The sequence below is a fragment of the Schistocerca gregaria genome, chromosome 5, assembly GCF_023897955.1.
Source record: "Schistocerca gregaria isolate iqSchGreg1 chromosome 5, iqSchGreg1.2, whole genome shotgun sequence".
NCBI lineage: Eukaryota > Metazoa > Arthropoda > Insecta > Orthoptera > Acrididae > Schistocerca > Schistocerca gregaria.
This window is the reverse complement of record NC_064924.1, coordinates 390,179,290-390,195,007: the sequence shown is the minus strand read 5'-3', so window position 1 is coordinate 390,195,007 and position 15,718 is coordinate 390,179,290. Positions and strand designations below refer to the sequence as shown.

At 42.1% G+C, this 15,718-nt stretch overlaps 2 protein-coding genes across 2 annotated transcripts in view; both read right to left on the bottom strand.

Moving 5' to 3' along the window:
- Positions 1-8,109, bottom strand: part of LOC126273356 (testis-specific gene A8 protein-like) — a 125,532-nt gene extending 117,423 nt beyond the window's left edge. The window contains exons 1-2 of the mRNA XM_049976905.1: positions 7,915-8,109; positions 3,333-3,482 (exon numbers count right to left, since the gene is read on the bottom strand). Coding sequence (XP_049832862.1) covers positions 3,333-3,482; positions 7,915-8,109 — 345 coding nt within the window. The remainder of the gene's footprint in view (positions 1-3,332; positions 3,483-7,914) is intronic.
- Positions 1-15,718, bottom strand: part of LOC126272493 (sex peptide receptor) — a 3,488,090-nt gene that overhangs the window by 2,317,325 nt on the left and 1,155,047 nt on the right. The window lies entirely within an intron of this gene.

Below are 15,718 nucleotides of genomic sequence, written 5' to 3'. Positions count from 1 at the left end.
TTTATCAATGGCCTAAGTCATTAAATTGTGATTGTATGTGAAAAATAAACCGTTACAGTCAAAGACAGAAATATGCATTCTCCAAAATTTGTCCGTTGACTGAAGCACCATAGCCGGCTGCAGATGCATGAAGAATTTCGGCAGTTACTACGCCGGGAAATGCTATGCAGTCACAGCTATTTATCATACCTTGTATTACGTAATTCTTAACAGAACCTACCTCTTTGAGAAAGACGCTGTCCCCGTTGAACAGGTATGGTTGTGGAAATGTGGCATGTATCGTTCGAAAGAACACTTGGATATCGCGGACAAGTAAAGCTAGTGAAAATATATGGTTCCAGAGAGCATTTCTAGTCTCAGATATCTGTGATGCATATATGTCGTACCACCTCGGAATTTTAAAGAGAGTATTCCAGTCAACATTGTCAAAAGCTTTCTCTAAATCTACAAATGCTAGAAACCTCAAATGCTAGAACCTCAAGGTTTTTATTTCTTCTCCATGGCTTTTAATACCTACCCCGAATTTTTCTTTTATTTCCTTTACTGCTTGCTCAACATACAGATTGAATAACATCGGGGATAGGCTACAACCCTGTCTCACTCCCTTCCCAACCACTGCTTCCATTTCATGCCCCACGACTCTTATAGCTGCCATCTGGTTTCTGTACAAATTGTAAATAGCTTTTCGCTCCCCCTTTTTTACCCGTGCCACCTTTAGAATTTGAAGAGAGCATTCCAGTTAACATTGTCAAAAGCTATCTCTAAGTCTAAAAATGCTAGAAACGTAGATTTGACTTTCCCTCATCTATTTTCTAGGATAAGTCTTAAGGTCAGTATTGCTTCACGTGTTCCACCATTTCTACAGAATCCAAACTGATCTTCCCCGAGGTCGACTTATACTATTTTTTTTCTATCGTCTGTAAAGAATTCGCGTTAACATTTTGCAACTGTGATTCATTAAACTGATAGGTCGGTAATTTTCACATCCGTCAACACCTGCTTTTTTGGGATTGGATTTATTATATTCTTCTTGAAGTCTACCAGATGGTAGAGTTTCGTCAGGGCGGACTCTCCCAAGGCCGTCAGTGGTTCTAATGGAATGTTGTCTACTCCTGGGGCCTTGTTTCGACTCAGGTCTTTCAGTGCTCTGCTCTGTCAAACTCTTCACGCAGTATCGTACATCCCATTTCATCTTCATCTACATCCTCTTCCATTCCCACAATATTGTCCTCAAGTACATCGCCCTTTTATAGATCCTCTATATTCTCCTTCCACTTTTCTGCTTTCCCTTCTTCGCTTAGAACTGGGTTTCTATCTGAACTCTTGATATTCATTCAAGTGGCTCTCTTTTCTCCAAAGGTCTCTTTAATATCCCTGTAGGCAATATCTATCTATCTATCTTGCCCCCTAGTGAGATAAGCCTCTACATCCTCACATTTCTCCTCTCGCCATCCCTACTTAGCCATTTTGCACTTCCTTGTCAGTCTCATTATTGAGACGTTTGTATTTCTTTTTGCCTGCTTTATTAACTGCATTTTTATATTTTCTCCTTTCATCAATTAAATTCAATATTTCTTTTGTTACCCAAGATTTTAGTAGCCCTCTTCTTTCTGCTGCCTTTACTACCATGTCCCGCACGTTCACCAAACCTGAAACCCCACATTTCTTTCTTTGGGGAAAGCTGAAGGGTTTTTGCTATCGTGATCCATCGACAACGCCTAACAACATGCGTCAGTGCATTGTCAATGCATGTGCGAGCATTACTGATGGCGAACTACTCGTTGTTGAGAGGAATGTCTTTACACGTATTTCCAAATGTACTGAGGTTGACGCACATCATTTTGAGTATTTATTGCGTTAATGTGGTATTTACAGGTAAAAAAGGTGCAACAGCATGCGTTCTCAGAAATCATAAGTTCACAAAGGAATATGTATCACATTGGAACAACCGAAATAAAATGTTCAAACGTACCTACGTTCTGTATTTTACTTATAAAACCTACTTGTTACCAATTATTCGTCTAAAATTGTGAGGCATATGTTGGTGACTATTTACAGCGCCATCTGTCACAATGCAAAAAACGTGGTCCAACTAAAACAATCACATTTCTTGACGTACTACACGAATATGTAATAAAAATTGTGGGTTCCTATTTAGGAAAAAAACGCAATTGATATCCGTTTAATCTATGGTAGCGCCATATAGCGGTCCAACCATAGCGCAATCCGGTTTCCCCCTTCAAGCTAGACGAGTTTAGTTTTTTGTAGTTGTTTCTTTTGAAGCGTATTTCGTTAGATACTTGCCCCGGTCACGATCAATGGACCACCCTGTATAGCAGAAGCATTTATCAATGGCCTGAGTCATAAAATTGTGATTGTATATGAAAAACAAACCATTACAGTCAATGGCAGAAATATGCCTTCTCCAAAATTTGTCTGTGGACTCGAAGCACCATAATCGGCTGCTGATGCAAGACGAATTTCGGCAGTTACTTCGCCGGGAAATTCTATGCAGTCACAACTATTCATCATACCTAGTATTACGTAATTCTTAACAGAACCTACCATTTTGAGGAGGACACTGGCCCCGTTGAACATGTATGGTTGTGAAAATGTGGCATGTATCGTTCGAAACAACATTTCCGACACCTGGATAGAGTGATATATGAATATTGCGGACAAATAAAACTGGTGAAAATATATAGTTCCAGAGACCATTTCTAGTCTTAAATATCTATGATGCATATATGGCGTGCCACGTTCAGAATTTTAAAGAGAGTATTCCAGTCAACATTGTCAAAAGCTTTCCCTAAATCTACAAATGCTAGAAACGTAGGTTTGTCTTTCCTTAATGTTGCTTCTATGATAAATCGTAGGGTCACTATTGCATCACGTGTTCAAATATTTCTACGGAATCCAAACTGATCTTCCACGAGGTCGGCTTCTACCAGTTTTTCCATTCGTCTGTAATGAATTGGCGTTAGAATTTTGCATCCTTGATTTATTATACTGATTTTTCGGTAATTTCCACCCCTGTTCACAATTGTAGGTTGAACTGATCAATGATTCGTTACTTCAGAATGAACTTTCTTTGGCATACGCGCATTTGATACCTAAAGATTAGTAACTTTTCGACGAATTGCCAGTTTCACCTTCAGGGTGACTTACACTGTAATTTCTAGCCGTTCCAAAATCTTCGTCACAAAGCTCGAGTTTGGCGTCTCAAACATTTTTGCCGCTGCAGCTTTGAAGCAAAACAAACTGTTGTTTGGGATAAATAAATATCTGATTCCAAATCGATGTCTGCCAGTGGAGTGGGATCGACACCTAACCGCACAGGAGATTGGCGAGAGAGTGCCAGAGGTGGAGGTAGGGGCGGCGGCGGCGGCGGGCGGCAGCTCCATTCTGGGGCGAGTAATTGTTCTGCCGGCGAACGACTCTGCGGGCGCGCCATTTGTTTTCCTTGGCGCGAGAACGGAGCCCTGCGGGCCGCAGTGGCGCACTTCCACCAATCTCTGCCGTTGAGCTCCGCTCTGGATCGGTAAACAGCCACGCCGTCCAACGGCCTCCTCGTTAAATTTACAGCTTTGAGGCACGCAGGAGAGCACATGTTCCGTTACTCGTTGCTTCTGCTACTGTTTGACGTATACTGTGATTCAAAGTAAGGTAACAGAAATATGTTAAAAGTCCGCTTTCGAAATACCAGTGAATGATGTCCGTAAAATTGATATATTTTGCATCGTGTGATTTATAAACAATGCTTCTTAGACAGAATATCACGGATGATGTGTTTTTATTATTTATATATCAGGTCCTGTGGGACCATACGAGCCAAAGCTACTGGTCGTAGAACGAGTGAGTACATCATGTACAAAGTATGGATTACAAAATTCATTTCTTTAAGGAATTGACATGTAGTTAATACGGAAGCATACGAGCTTATAAATTTTCATATAGGTAATAATTAATACGCTCGATACACATGAGTGGTCGCAAATCCATTTTTTTGGCGCATGGAGAACAAGTCTGTAAATTCCATGAGCTGACTAACTGAAGATAAGTTAATATAAAAAATATGTTACATGTAAAGAGTGATTATTTACTTCTAAGTTAGCTAAGTTGCAGCTGTTCTTAATTAGAATTCTGGAACATTTACTTCGTCTTCTTTAGTGTAAGAATTTCGAAAAACTGTATTCAGTAACTCCGCCTTAGAGACTCTGTCTTACTTAGAAATAGCCGGACGGAGTGGCCGAGCGGTTCTAGGCGCTACAGTCTGGAACCACGTGACTGCTACGGTCGCAGGTTCGAATCCTGCATTGGGCATGTATGTGTGTGATGTCCTTAGGTTAGTTAGGCTTAAGTATTTCTAAGTTCTAGGGGACTGATGACCTCAGATGTAAAGTCCCATAGTGCTCAGAGCCATTTAAACCATTTTTTTATTCAGAAATATTTATCATTTTTAATTAATTTCTTTAACTAATATATACATATCAAAATATGATTTGCATCACCTCGGTTCCGGTAGTTCCGGAACCTGTACAGAAAATTGGGATAGAGATAAACATAAACATCATTTCCGCCCGTTTTATGGCTCATGAAAACCACACACTGCATGTTGTACCACCATACAGCGAGACTTTCAGAGGTGGTGGTCCAGATTCCTGTACACCCCGGTACCTCTAATACTCAGTAGCACGTCCTGTTGCAAATGATGCATTCCTGTATTCGTCGTGGCATACTAGCCACAAGTCCATCAAGGCACTGTTGGTCCAGATCGTCCCACTCCTCAACGGCGATTCGGTGTAGATCCTTCACAGACGTTGGCGGGTCACGACGTCCATAAGCAGCTGATTTAGTAAGTATTACGACAGAATGGAATTCCAGTCGGAGGATGGCATTCACGTATCGTGCAGCCGTTACGGCGCCTTCCAAGACCACCAGCGGCGTATGTCGGCCACACATAATGTCATCCAAAAACAGCAGGGAACATCCACCTTGCTACACTCGCTGGACAGTGTGTCTAAGCTGTTCAGCCACATCGCGTTGACTCCAAACAAGTCTCCGACGATTGTCTGGTTGAAGGCATATGCGACACCCATCGGTGAAGAGAACGTGATGTCAACCCTGAGCGGTCCATTCGGCATGTAGTTGGAAAGATGTGTAACTAGTAGCCATTGGGCAGCGTGAGCGAGGCATGCCATCGACTTCCTGTCTCTCTGTATCGTCTCCATGTTCAAATAACATCACTTTAGTTCACTCCCTGACGCCTGGACACTTCCCTTGCTGAGAGCCCTTCCTGTCACAAAGTAACAATGCGGACGCGATTGATCTGCAGTATTGACCGTCTAGGCATAGTTGAACTACAGACAGCACGAGACGTGTACCTCCTTCCTGGTGGAATGACTGGAACTGATCGGCTGTCTGACCTTCTCCGTCTAATAGGCGCTGCTCATGCATGGTTGTTTATACCTGTGGCCAGGTTCAGTGACATCTCTGAACAGTCAGAGGGGCTGTGTCTATGAGGCAATATCCACAGTCGACAACTATCTTCAGGAATTCTGGAAGCCGGCCAAAGTAGTCGAGCAGTTCTAGGCGCTGCAGTCTGGAACCGCGAGACCGCTACTGTCGCAGGTTCGAATCCTGCCTTGGGCATGGATGTGTGTGATGTCCTTAGGTTAGTTAGGTTTCACTAGTTCTAAGTTCTAGGGGGCTAATGACCGCAGAAGTTGAGTCCCTTAGTGCTCACAGCCATTTGAACCACTTTTGAATTCTGGAAACCAGGGTGATGCAAAACATTTTTGATGTGTGTAGTTTCATAATACGATACTGTGTGTCGCTTTAAATTTATCTTGATGACTACTTCTTAATCAGTCATCTAATTCCTTCCATTTTCACACCACTGGGTGTTTCGTTATTCTGGTCCACACCCACAATTCACTATTAAAAATCGCTTACTCTTAAACGTGGGAGATAAACTGTATTAAAAGCTACTTACCGACACTCAATAAAAAACAAATGTCTCGAACGACAATAACACTGACGACAGGCGATAACGGAGCACGCTCAACTATAATGATATAACAATAACGTAACTATAGAATGCTCCCATTCAGAATTGAAGGCGACGAATTGCGTCGATTGTTTACCTTCGGTTATTAATGAATAATAGTCCTACGGGTAAGTAAAACTAAAGACTAATTTCACTTAAGAGAACGAATGTATAATTCAGCCTATACGTGAAATTACAATCGGATGAGTCGATGTTTCCCCAATAATGGTAAAATTTAAACATCAGGAAAGGAATGGTTTTATTGCTCATATCAAGCGTTTCTGAAGTTGCCTATCCTCAGATATACAGAAACGATTCATACACGTAGATATGGCGCTTCAAGTGTATGTAAAACTAACATTCTCAGACTAGTCCGTAACTTGAAAAGCAGTCTCTATGTGTAGTAATCGCTCATGCACACCTGATGAAGACAAATTCCGAAACGCTTAATGTGAGCTATAAAGTAATTCCTTGCTCGGTGTTTAATGTTTGCCACTGCGACCCAGTCAGCGTGAATGCAGGACTAACGATTGTTTTAATTTGAAGTTTGGCGTCGGCTAACAAACCAGATAGGAAACTTTTCTTTCAGGTGATTGAATTACGAATCAACAATTTTCAGATTTTTCCCATTCGTTCCTCTTCGAACCTTGTTTCTTGCTAATTTTCATGATTCTAGGCCTACGGAAAGTATCGTGCAGGTTTTGACGAGTGAGCTTGCGAGTATCATAAGTATATGATATAAATGGCCGTATCTTTCCACTACATTGGTTTACAAGCTTCAGTTTCTTACACCACCAAGGGACCATAGACCTCAGAGTGTGACATACCGGATGATCAAAAAGTTGGTATAAATTTGAAAACTTAATAAATCACGGAATAATGTAGGTAGAGAGGTAAAAATTGACACACATGCTTGGAATGACATAGGGTTTTATTACACCAAAATGCAGGATGTCGCTCCACCCCATATTGCTAGAAGCGTGAAAGATCTCTTGCGCGCGTTGTTTGGTGATGATCGCGTGCTCAGCCGCCACTTTCGTCATGCTTGGCCTCCCAAGTCCCCAGGCCTCAGTCCGTGCGATTATTGGCTTTGGGGTTACCTGAAGTCGCAAGTGTATAGTGATCGACCGACATCTCTAGGTATGCTAAAAGACAACAGCCGACGCCAATGCCTCACCATAACCCGAGACATGTTTTACGGTGCTGTTCACAACATTATTCCTCGGCTAGAGCTGTTGTTGAGAAACGATGGTGTACGTGTCGAGCATTTCCTGCGAAGAACATCATCTTTGCTTTGTCTTACTTTGTTATGCTGATTATTGCTATTCTGATCAGATGAAGCGCCATCTGTCGGACATTTTTTGAACTTTTGTATTTTTTGGTTCTAATAAAACCCCATGTCCTTCCAGGCATGTATGTCAACTTTTACCTTTCTGTATACATTATTCCGTGATTTATTCAGTTTTCAAATTTATACTGAATTTTTGATCAACCGGTAAATTTCGACTTGATACGTCTACCATTTTTCGGAAGAAGGGTTCTAACACTCAGACAGACAGGCACACGGACAACAAAGCGACCCTGTAAGGGATCCGATTTTACCTACTGAGTTACGACCGCTAAAAATGTGACCTCGAAAGAGCTTTTTCTGGAAGTGTTCGAAGTACCGTGTACTCAGTATGTCTTCAGCTATGAAGGCGTATAAGTCACGTCACTTCGCGTTTCTTTTGTGTGTGTGTGTGTGTGTGTGTGTGTGTGTGTGTGTGTGTGCACTTCTCATAAATCTGGCCCCCCTCTCGCGCTGTCGCCACCGAGAGTGCCGGACCCGGAGCGGACACAGTCGCCGCTTATTGGAGGCTGCGCGCCGCAATATCCCTGTGTGGCTGCAGCACGGCGCGGCAGGGGCTGACGGCAGCAGCGGCAGCGGAGACCCTCGAGTTGTGCTGCGCTGGCTGTGCTCTGCACGCCCTGCTAGCCTCTGGGCCAGCCGCTCCGCCCCCGGCTGCAGCGGCCATTTGCTGCCGACGGCTGCGCGCCGCCCTCTTCGCAGTACCATACATCGTAATCAGGCATGCATAACACAGTAGCGAGCACAGTCTGCTTTGTTCGCGGTTGCGTCATGAATTTATTCAAGATAGTATACCTCATGTAGTACGACGGTACCAACAGAGTTCCATCGCGCAGATCATCTCTTTACACGAAGAACGTTCTTGAGTCATACATGCATATATTTGAGACAGTGGCCCTTCTTCTTCATCACACCTGTCGTATCAAGGGATTGGCTGCCCTCGTCATCCTGTTACGTGCTGAAGTGCACTTAGATCTACTTAAGTTATAATGTAGACTAAAATCAGCTGGCGTATGATGTATAGTTGGGACATTACTGTCAGTATGTACCCACCACAGCACTATTATCTCTGCGGCGATAGAAAATAACCTTAAAATCTACAAAAATCCGAAATAAATATATAATATAGATTTTTTGTAGTGTACCTAAGTGATGCTAGTGTCTATAATACTAACACGTTGAACTTTATCATGGAAGGCTATCTTATAAAGTTTTACGAGTTGTACGTTCTTATGTTGAAATAGAGGAAATCAGACTCGAAATTGAAGGGTGGCACCTTATAAAACCAATTAGCGACGGCGACGGTCAGATGAAAGTGCAATGTACAGTCTAACATAAGGGTCCAGACACTCCGTCCCGTTATTGTTACCCATAGCAATAGCAGTGCCACACTTCTGAATACAATATCGGGTAAGTGCGAATACGAGCGTTTACAATGACACGTGACATTGTCTTTGCAATAGGGAAGTGCATGTAGCGCCATAAAAACAGACAATAAATAATAGATGACACCATATTGGTCGTTCTTTAGTTTCAAGACCCTAGAAGCACGAAATGGTACATTACATGACAGTTTTTTACGATTCTCTTCTCACATACAGATATTCATTGAGTAATGTATTTTTTCCTTTAATAACAAAGAAACTGCTAGTAAACACCAGAAGACCTTGCCTTTAGCAGAAAGACGCCTTACGTCCACTCAACAAAGAACAGTTTTGTTCCCTACACTTTCACCCAAATCATTAAATTCGGAAAATAGGAAACCCATATCTTTCTTTCTTTCTTTTCTTTAGCTTACGCCCTTTCCCGCAGTTTCGTAGGGTCGGCATGGTTACAACGGATTTGGCATGGTTAATTTCAAGGGGTGGCCGGATGCCCTTCCTGCTGCCATCCCATACCACCCATCCCCCCCCCCCCCCCAACCCAGCTGTATGCGTCTAGTGCAAGTCAGGAAAGAGTGCGAACGTTTTCAAATGTCTGTGAGTCGTGTAACTGAGACGGAACTTGGGAACCAGCCTGGTATTCACCTAGCGGGATGCGACAAAATGCCTAAAAACCACATCCAGGCTGGCTGGCGTATCTGGCGTACCGGTCCTCCTCGTTAATCCGCGGGCGGATTCGTTCCTCGGCCAGCGCGCCTACCCAAGTCCAGGAAGCAGGGCATTAGCGCTCTCGGCTACCCTGACGGGTGGAAAATAGAAAACCTCTATGCAACCTAATATCTACTTAACTCGACGTGCCAAATACGCCATCAAATCTGTAGCTTAAGGGAAAACCACGAAAACAATATAACTGTTTCCCAACACTGAAGAAAACAAATCCACAACTGTTGACAAATCTTCAACATATTCTCTTCTGAAGCGAAAGTATTTACATGTACAAGCGAAGTGCCTGTGGTAACAGCAACAGAAAACAACAGAAGTATATGATTCTCATGCTTGAAATATGTGTTTATATTTACCTGCTTTCAGTGGAGTATGCTGCAGATACGCATATATTAGAATCTATTTCTTAATGAATAAGTTGTAGTTTGGGTTACCGAATCGGTATTCTTCAGCTTTTTTTACATGTATTTCACGACGATTTATATCTCTCGGTAATTTACTAAGGCTTGCAATGGAAAATATAACGACTATTCCGTCAATTAATTAGAAAATAAATAAAAGCTAATATTTTCTTACCAGGCATATGACTGCTTTCTGACTTCTTACATTGCTAGAGTCGCTTTAGCTGTCTAAAGGTGACAATTTTCGCGATATTGTCTCGTGACTATTTATATGAGACTGCGGTGCAGTGCGCCTGGAACAGTCAGAGATAATACGAAGACATAGACGTTTATCAATGCAATGAATTCTCTTACAGGAAATTACGTAATTCAAAAGAATAAACAGTAATATATGCACTTAGTGACTGAACATTCATCACGATGGTTTGAAGCTTTGCAGTAGAAAGACGCATACTACATTTCTGGAGATTTATGTGCATTGTTCGGCACCATTAGAAAAGAATTTCTAATTTCATCCAATTGCTAGCACACGGCCAACTTAAAGTGTACTGCGTGCTGTTCATTTATCACTGAAACAAAAATGAAATTATATTCAGTCACGTATGTTGTTGTTGTGGTCTTCAGTCCTGAGACTGGTTTGATGCATCTCTCCATGCTACTCTATCCTGTGCAAGCTTCTTCATCTCCCAGTACCTACTGCACCGTACATTATCCTGAATCTGCTAAGTGTATCCATCTCTTGGACTCCCTCTACGATTTTTATCCTTCACGCTGCCCTCCAATACTAAATTGGTGATCCCTTGATGCCTCAGAACATGTCCTACCAACCGATCCCTTCTTCAAGTTGTTCCACAAACTCCACTTCTCCCCAATTCTATTCAATACCTCCTCATTAGTTATGTGATATACCCATCTAATCTTCAGCATTCTTCTGTAGCACCACATTTCTAAAGCTTCTATTCTCTTCTTGTCTAAACTATTTGTCGTCCATGTTTCACTTCCATACATGGCTACACTCCATACAAATACTTTCAGAAAAGAATTCCTGACAAATCTATACCCGATGTTAACAAATTTCTCTTCTTCAGAAACGCTTTCCTTGCCATTGCCAGTGTACATTTTATATCCTCCCTACTTCAAGCATCATCAGTTATTTTACTCCCCAAGTAGCAAAATTCCTTTACTATTTTACGTGTCTCATTTCCTAATGTGATTCCCTCAGCAACACCCGACTTAATTCGACTACATTCCATTATCCTTGTTTTGCTTTTGTTGATGTTCATCGTATATCCTCCTTTCAAGACACTGTGCATTCTGTTCAACTGCTCTTCCAAGTCCTTTGCTGTCTCTGACAGAATTACAATGTCATCGGCGAACCTCAATGTTTTTATTTCTTCTACATGAATTTTAATACCTACTCCGAATTTTCCTTTTGTTTCCTTTACTGCTTGCTCAATATACAGATTGAATAACATCGGGGAGAGGCTACAACCCTGTCTCACTCCCTTCCCAACCACTGCTTCCCTTTCATGCCCCTCGACTCTTATGACTGCCATCTGGTTTCTGTACAAATTGTAAATAGCCTTTCGCTCCCTGTACTTTACCCCTGCCACCATCAGAATTTGAAAGAGAGTATTCCAGTCAACTCAGTCGCGTAAGTTAGTGAAAATAGTTATTTTATCCATTTCACATGATTGTATTATGTACTGTTATTTTCGGAAGTAACAGTGGTGTGTAAGCTTCGGTTAGGCGGAAGAGCCTGCACGTAATTAATCATTGATGATTTTCTTGGTGATCAAACATTGACAGTGAAAGTGTAATTATTGGTGTGGACCGAATGACTGAGCATATACAGTCTACATTAACCTCCCGACGATTAATTACTTGCCTCATGTATAATTTGCTGCTTTAACGGTAACGAAAGGAGTTAAAGACGACATTCTGAAATTTATTTTGTGGAGTAATCCGGAGTATCAACCCATATGAAGGTGACTGTATGAGCGTGTGGATAGAACATGTAAAAGTATAAACAACTTTCAACATTATTCGAGGTAATTCTGTACTAGAGAGCCTTTCCACATACAGTTAGGCGACCAAAATTACACTGCCACGTAGTAACTGTACAGCGGCAAACGCATGTTCGCAGATGCAGAACTAACATCTTCATACTAATAACAGTAAGGATAGTACAACGTGAAGCACCACACAGGGACACCGGACGTAAAGTCTGGACACTGTTCGTGAAGGACATATACCTCTACTCTGTCCTGCTATCCTTTTGTTCCCTTCTTAAAGTACAGGTATGCTGTAAATTTATAATTTCCCACCCCCTCATTAATTTTTCTTTAAAAAATAAAACTAAAGAGCAGCAAAAAACATCTCCACGCAGTCCCACCTGTAAGCGGTGTTGTCATCAGTCTACTGACTGGTTTGATGCTGCCAGCCATGAATTCCTTTCCTGTGCTAACCTCTTCATCTCAGAGCAGCACTTGCAACCTACGTCCTCAATTATTTGCTTGACGTATTCCAATCTCTGTCTTCCTCTACAGTTTTTGCCCTCTACAGCTCCCTCTAGTACCATGAAGTCATTCCCTCATGTCTTAGCAGATGTCCTATCATCCTGTCCCTTCTCCTTATCAGTGTTTTCCACATATTCCTTTCCTCTCCGATTCTGCGTAGAACCTCCTCATTCCTTACCTTATCAGTCCACCTAATTTTCAACATTCGTCTACAGCACCACATCTCAAATGCTTCGATTCTGTTCTGTTCCGGTTTTCCCACAGTCCATGTTTCACTACCATACAGTGCTGTACTCCAGACGTATATCCTCAGAAATTTCTTCCTCAAATTAAGGCCGTTATTTGATATTAGTAGACTTCTCTTGGCCAGAAATGCCTTTTTTGCCATAGCGAGTCTGCTTTTGATGTCCTCCTTGCTCCGTCCGTCAATGGTTATTTTACTGCCTAGGTAGCAGAATTCTTTAACTTCATTGACTTCGTGACCATCAATCCTGATGTTAAGTTTCTCGCTGTTCTCATTTCTACTACTTCTCATTACCTTCGTCTTCCTCCGATTTACTCTCAAACCATACTGTGTACTCATTAGACTGTTCATTCCGTTCAGCAGACCATTTAATCCTTCTTCACTTACACTCAGGGTGTCAATGTCATCAGCGAATCGTATCATTGATATCCTTTCACCTTGTATTTTAATTCCACTCCTGAACATTTTTTTTTATTTCCATCATTGCTTTCTCAATGTACAGATTGAAGAGTAAGGGCGAAAGGCTACAGTCTTGTCTTACTCCCTTCTTAATACGAGCACTTCGTTCTCGATCGTCCACTCTTATTATTCCCTCTTGGTTGTTGCACAATTTGTATATGACCCGTATCTCCCTATAGCTTACCCCTACTTTCTTCAGAATCTTGAAGAGCTTGCACAATTTTATATTGTCAAACGCTTTTTCCTAGTCGACAAGTCCTACGAACGTGTCTTGATTTTTCTTAAGCGTTGCTTCCATTATTAGCCGTAACGTCAGAATTGCCTCTCTCGTACCTTTACTTTTCCTAAAGCCAAACTGATCGTCACCTAGCGCATTCTCAATTTTCTTTTCCATTCTTCTGAATATTATTCTTGTAAGCAGCTTCGATGCATGAGCTGTTAAGCTGATTGTGCGATAATTCTCGCACTTCTCAGCTCTTGCCGTCTTCGGAATTGTGTGGATGATGCTTTTCCGAAAGTCAGATGGTATGCCGCCAGACTCATATATTCTACACACCAACGTGAATAGTCGTTTTGTTGCCACCTCCCCTAATGAGTTTAGAAATTCTGATGGAATGTTATCTATCCCTTCTGCCTTATTTGACCGTAAGTCCTCCAAAGCTCTTTTAAATTCCGATTCCAATACTGGATCCCCTATCTCTTCTAAATCGACTCCTGTTTCTTCTTCTAACACATCAGTCAAATCTTCACCCTCATAGAGGCTTTCAATGTATTCTTTCCACCTTTGCTTTTAATGTCACCAACGGTTGTTTTGACTTTCCTGTATGCTGAGTCTGTCCTTCCGACAATCATATCATTTTCGATGTCTTCACATTTTTCCTGCAGCCATTTCGACTTAGCTTCCCAGCACTTCGTATTTATTTCATTCCTCAGCAACTTGTATTTCTGTATTACTGATTTTCCCGGAACATGTTTGTACTTCTTCCTTTTCATCAATCAACTGAAGTATTTCTTCTGTTACCCATGGTTTCTTCGCAGCTACCTTCTTTGTACCTATGTTTCCCTTCCCAACTTCTGTGATGGCCCTTTTTAGAGACGTCCACTCCTCTTCAACTATCTTGCCTACTGCGCTATTCCTTGTTGCTGTATCTATAGCGTTAGAGAACTTCAAATATATCTCGTCATTCCTTAGAACTTCCGTATCCCACTTCTTTGCGTATTGATTCTTCCTGACTAATGGCTTGAACTTCAGCCTACACTTCATCACTACTATATTGTGATCTGAGTCTATATCTGCTCCTGGGTACGCCTTCGAATCCAGTATCTGATTTCGGAATCTCTGTCTGACCATTCTGTAATCTAATTGAAGTCTTCCCGTATCTCCCGGCCTTTTCCAAGTATACCTCCTCCTCTTGTGATTCTTGAACAGGGTATTCGCTATAACTAGATGAAACTTGTAACAGAACTCAATTAGTCTTTCTCCTCTTTCATTCCTTGCCCAAGCCCATATTCTCCTGTAACCTTTTCTTCTACTCCTTCCCCTACAACTGCATTCCAGTCGCCAATGACTATTAGATTTTCGTCCCCCTTTACATACTGCATTACCCTTTCAATATCCTCATACACTTTCTCTACCTGTTCATCTTCAGCTTGCGACGTCGGCATGTATACCTGAACTACCGTTGTCGGTGTTGGTCTGCTGTCGATTCTGATTAGAACAACCCTGTCACTGAACTGTTCACAGTAACACACCCTCTGCCCTACGTTCCTATTCATAACGAATCCTACACCTGTTATACCATTTTCTGCTGCTGCTGATATTACCCGATACTCATGTGACCAGAAATCCTTGTCTTCCTTCCACTTCACTTCACTGACCCCAACTATATCTAGATTGAGCCTTTGCATTTCCCTTTTCAGATTTTCAAGCTTCAGACATTCCACTCCCCGACTCGTAGAACATTATCCTTTCGTTGATTATTCAATCTTTTTCTCATGGTAACCTCCCCCTTGGCAGTCCCCTCCCGGAGATCCGAATGGGGGACTACTATGGAATCTTTTGCAATGGAGAGATCATCATGACACTTCTTCAACTACAGGCCACATGTCCTGTGAATACACGTTACGTGTCTGTAATGCAGTGGTTTCCATTGCCTTCTGCATCCTCATGTCGTTGATCATTGCCTTTTCTTCCGCCTTCAGGGGCAATTTCCCACCCGTAGGACAAGAGAGTGCCCTGAATCTCTATCCGCTCCTCCGCCCTCTTTGACAAGGCCGTTGGCAGAATGAGGCTGACTTCTTATGCCGGAAGGCTTCGGCCGCCAATGCTGATTATTTATCAAAATTTAGGCAGTGGCGGGGATCGAACCCGGGACAGAAGACGTTTTGATTACGTATCTAAGACGCTATCCCTAGACCACGGGTACAGTCCGCCATCAAATACATAGCACAATTCTGCTGCATGGTATGGCCCGTGGGTACTGGCTAAGGGGTTTCTGTAGAGCACTAAAGCCTGCATAATGTAATGAGAGGGTAGGCCCGAGTAGTCATAATGCAAGTTGACGAAGAAGAAAAAAAGTGCAGTTTGTCCCTC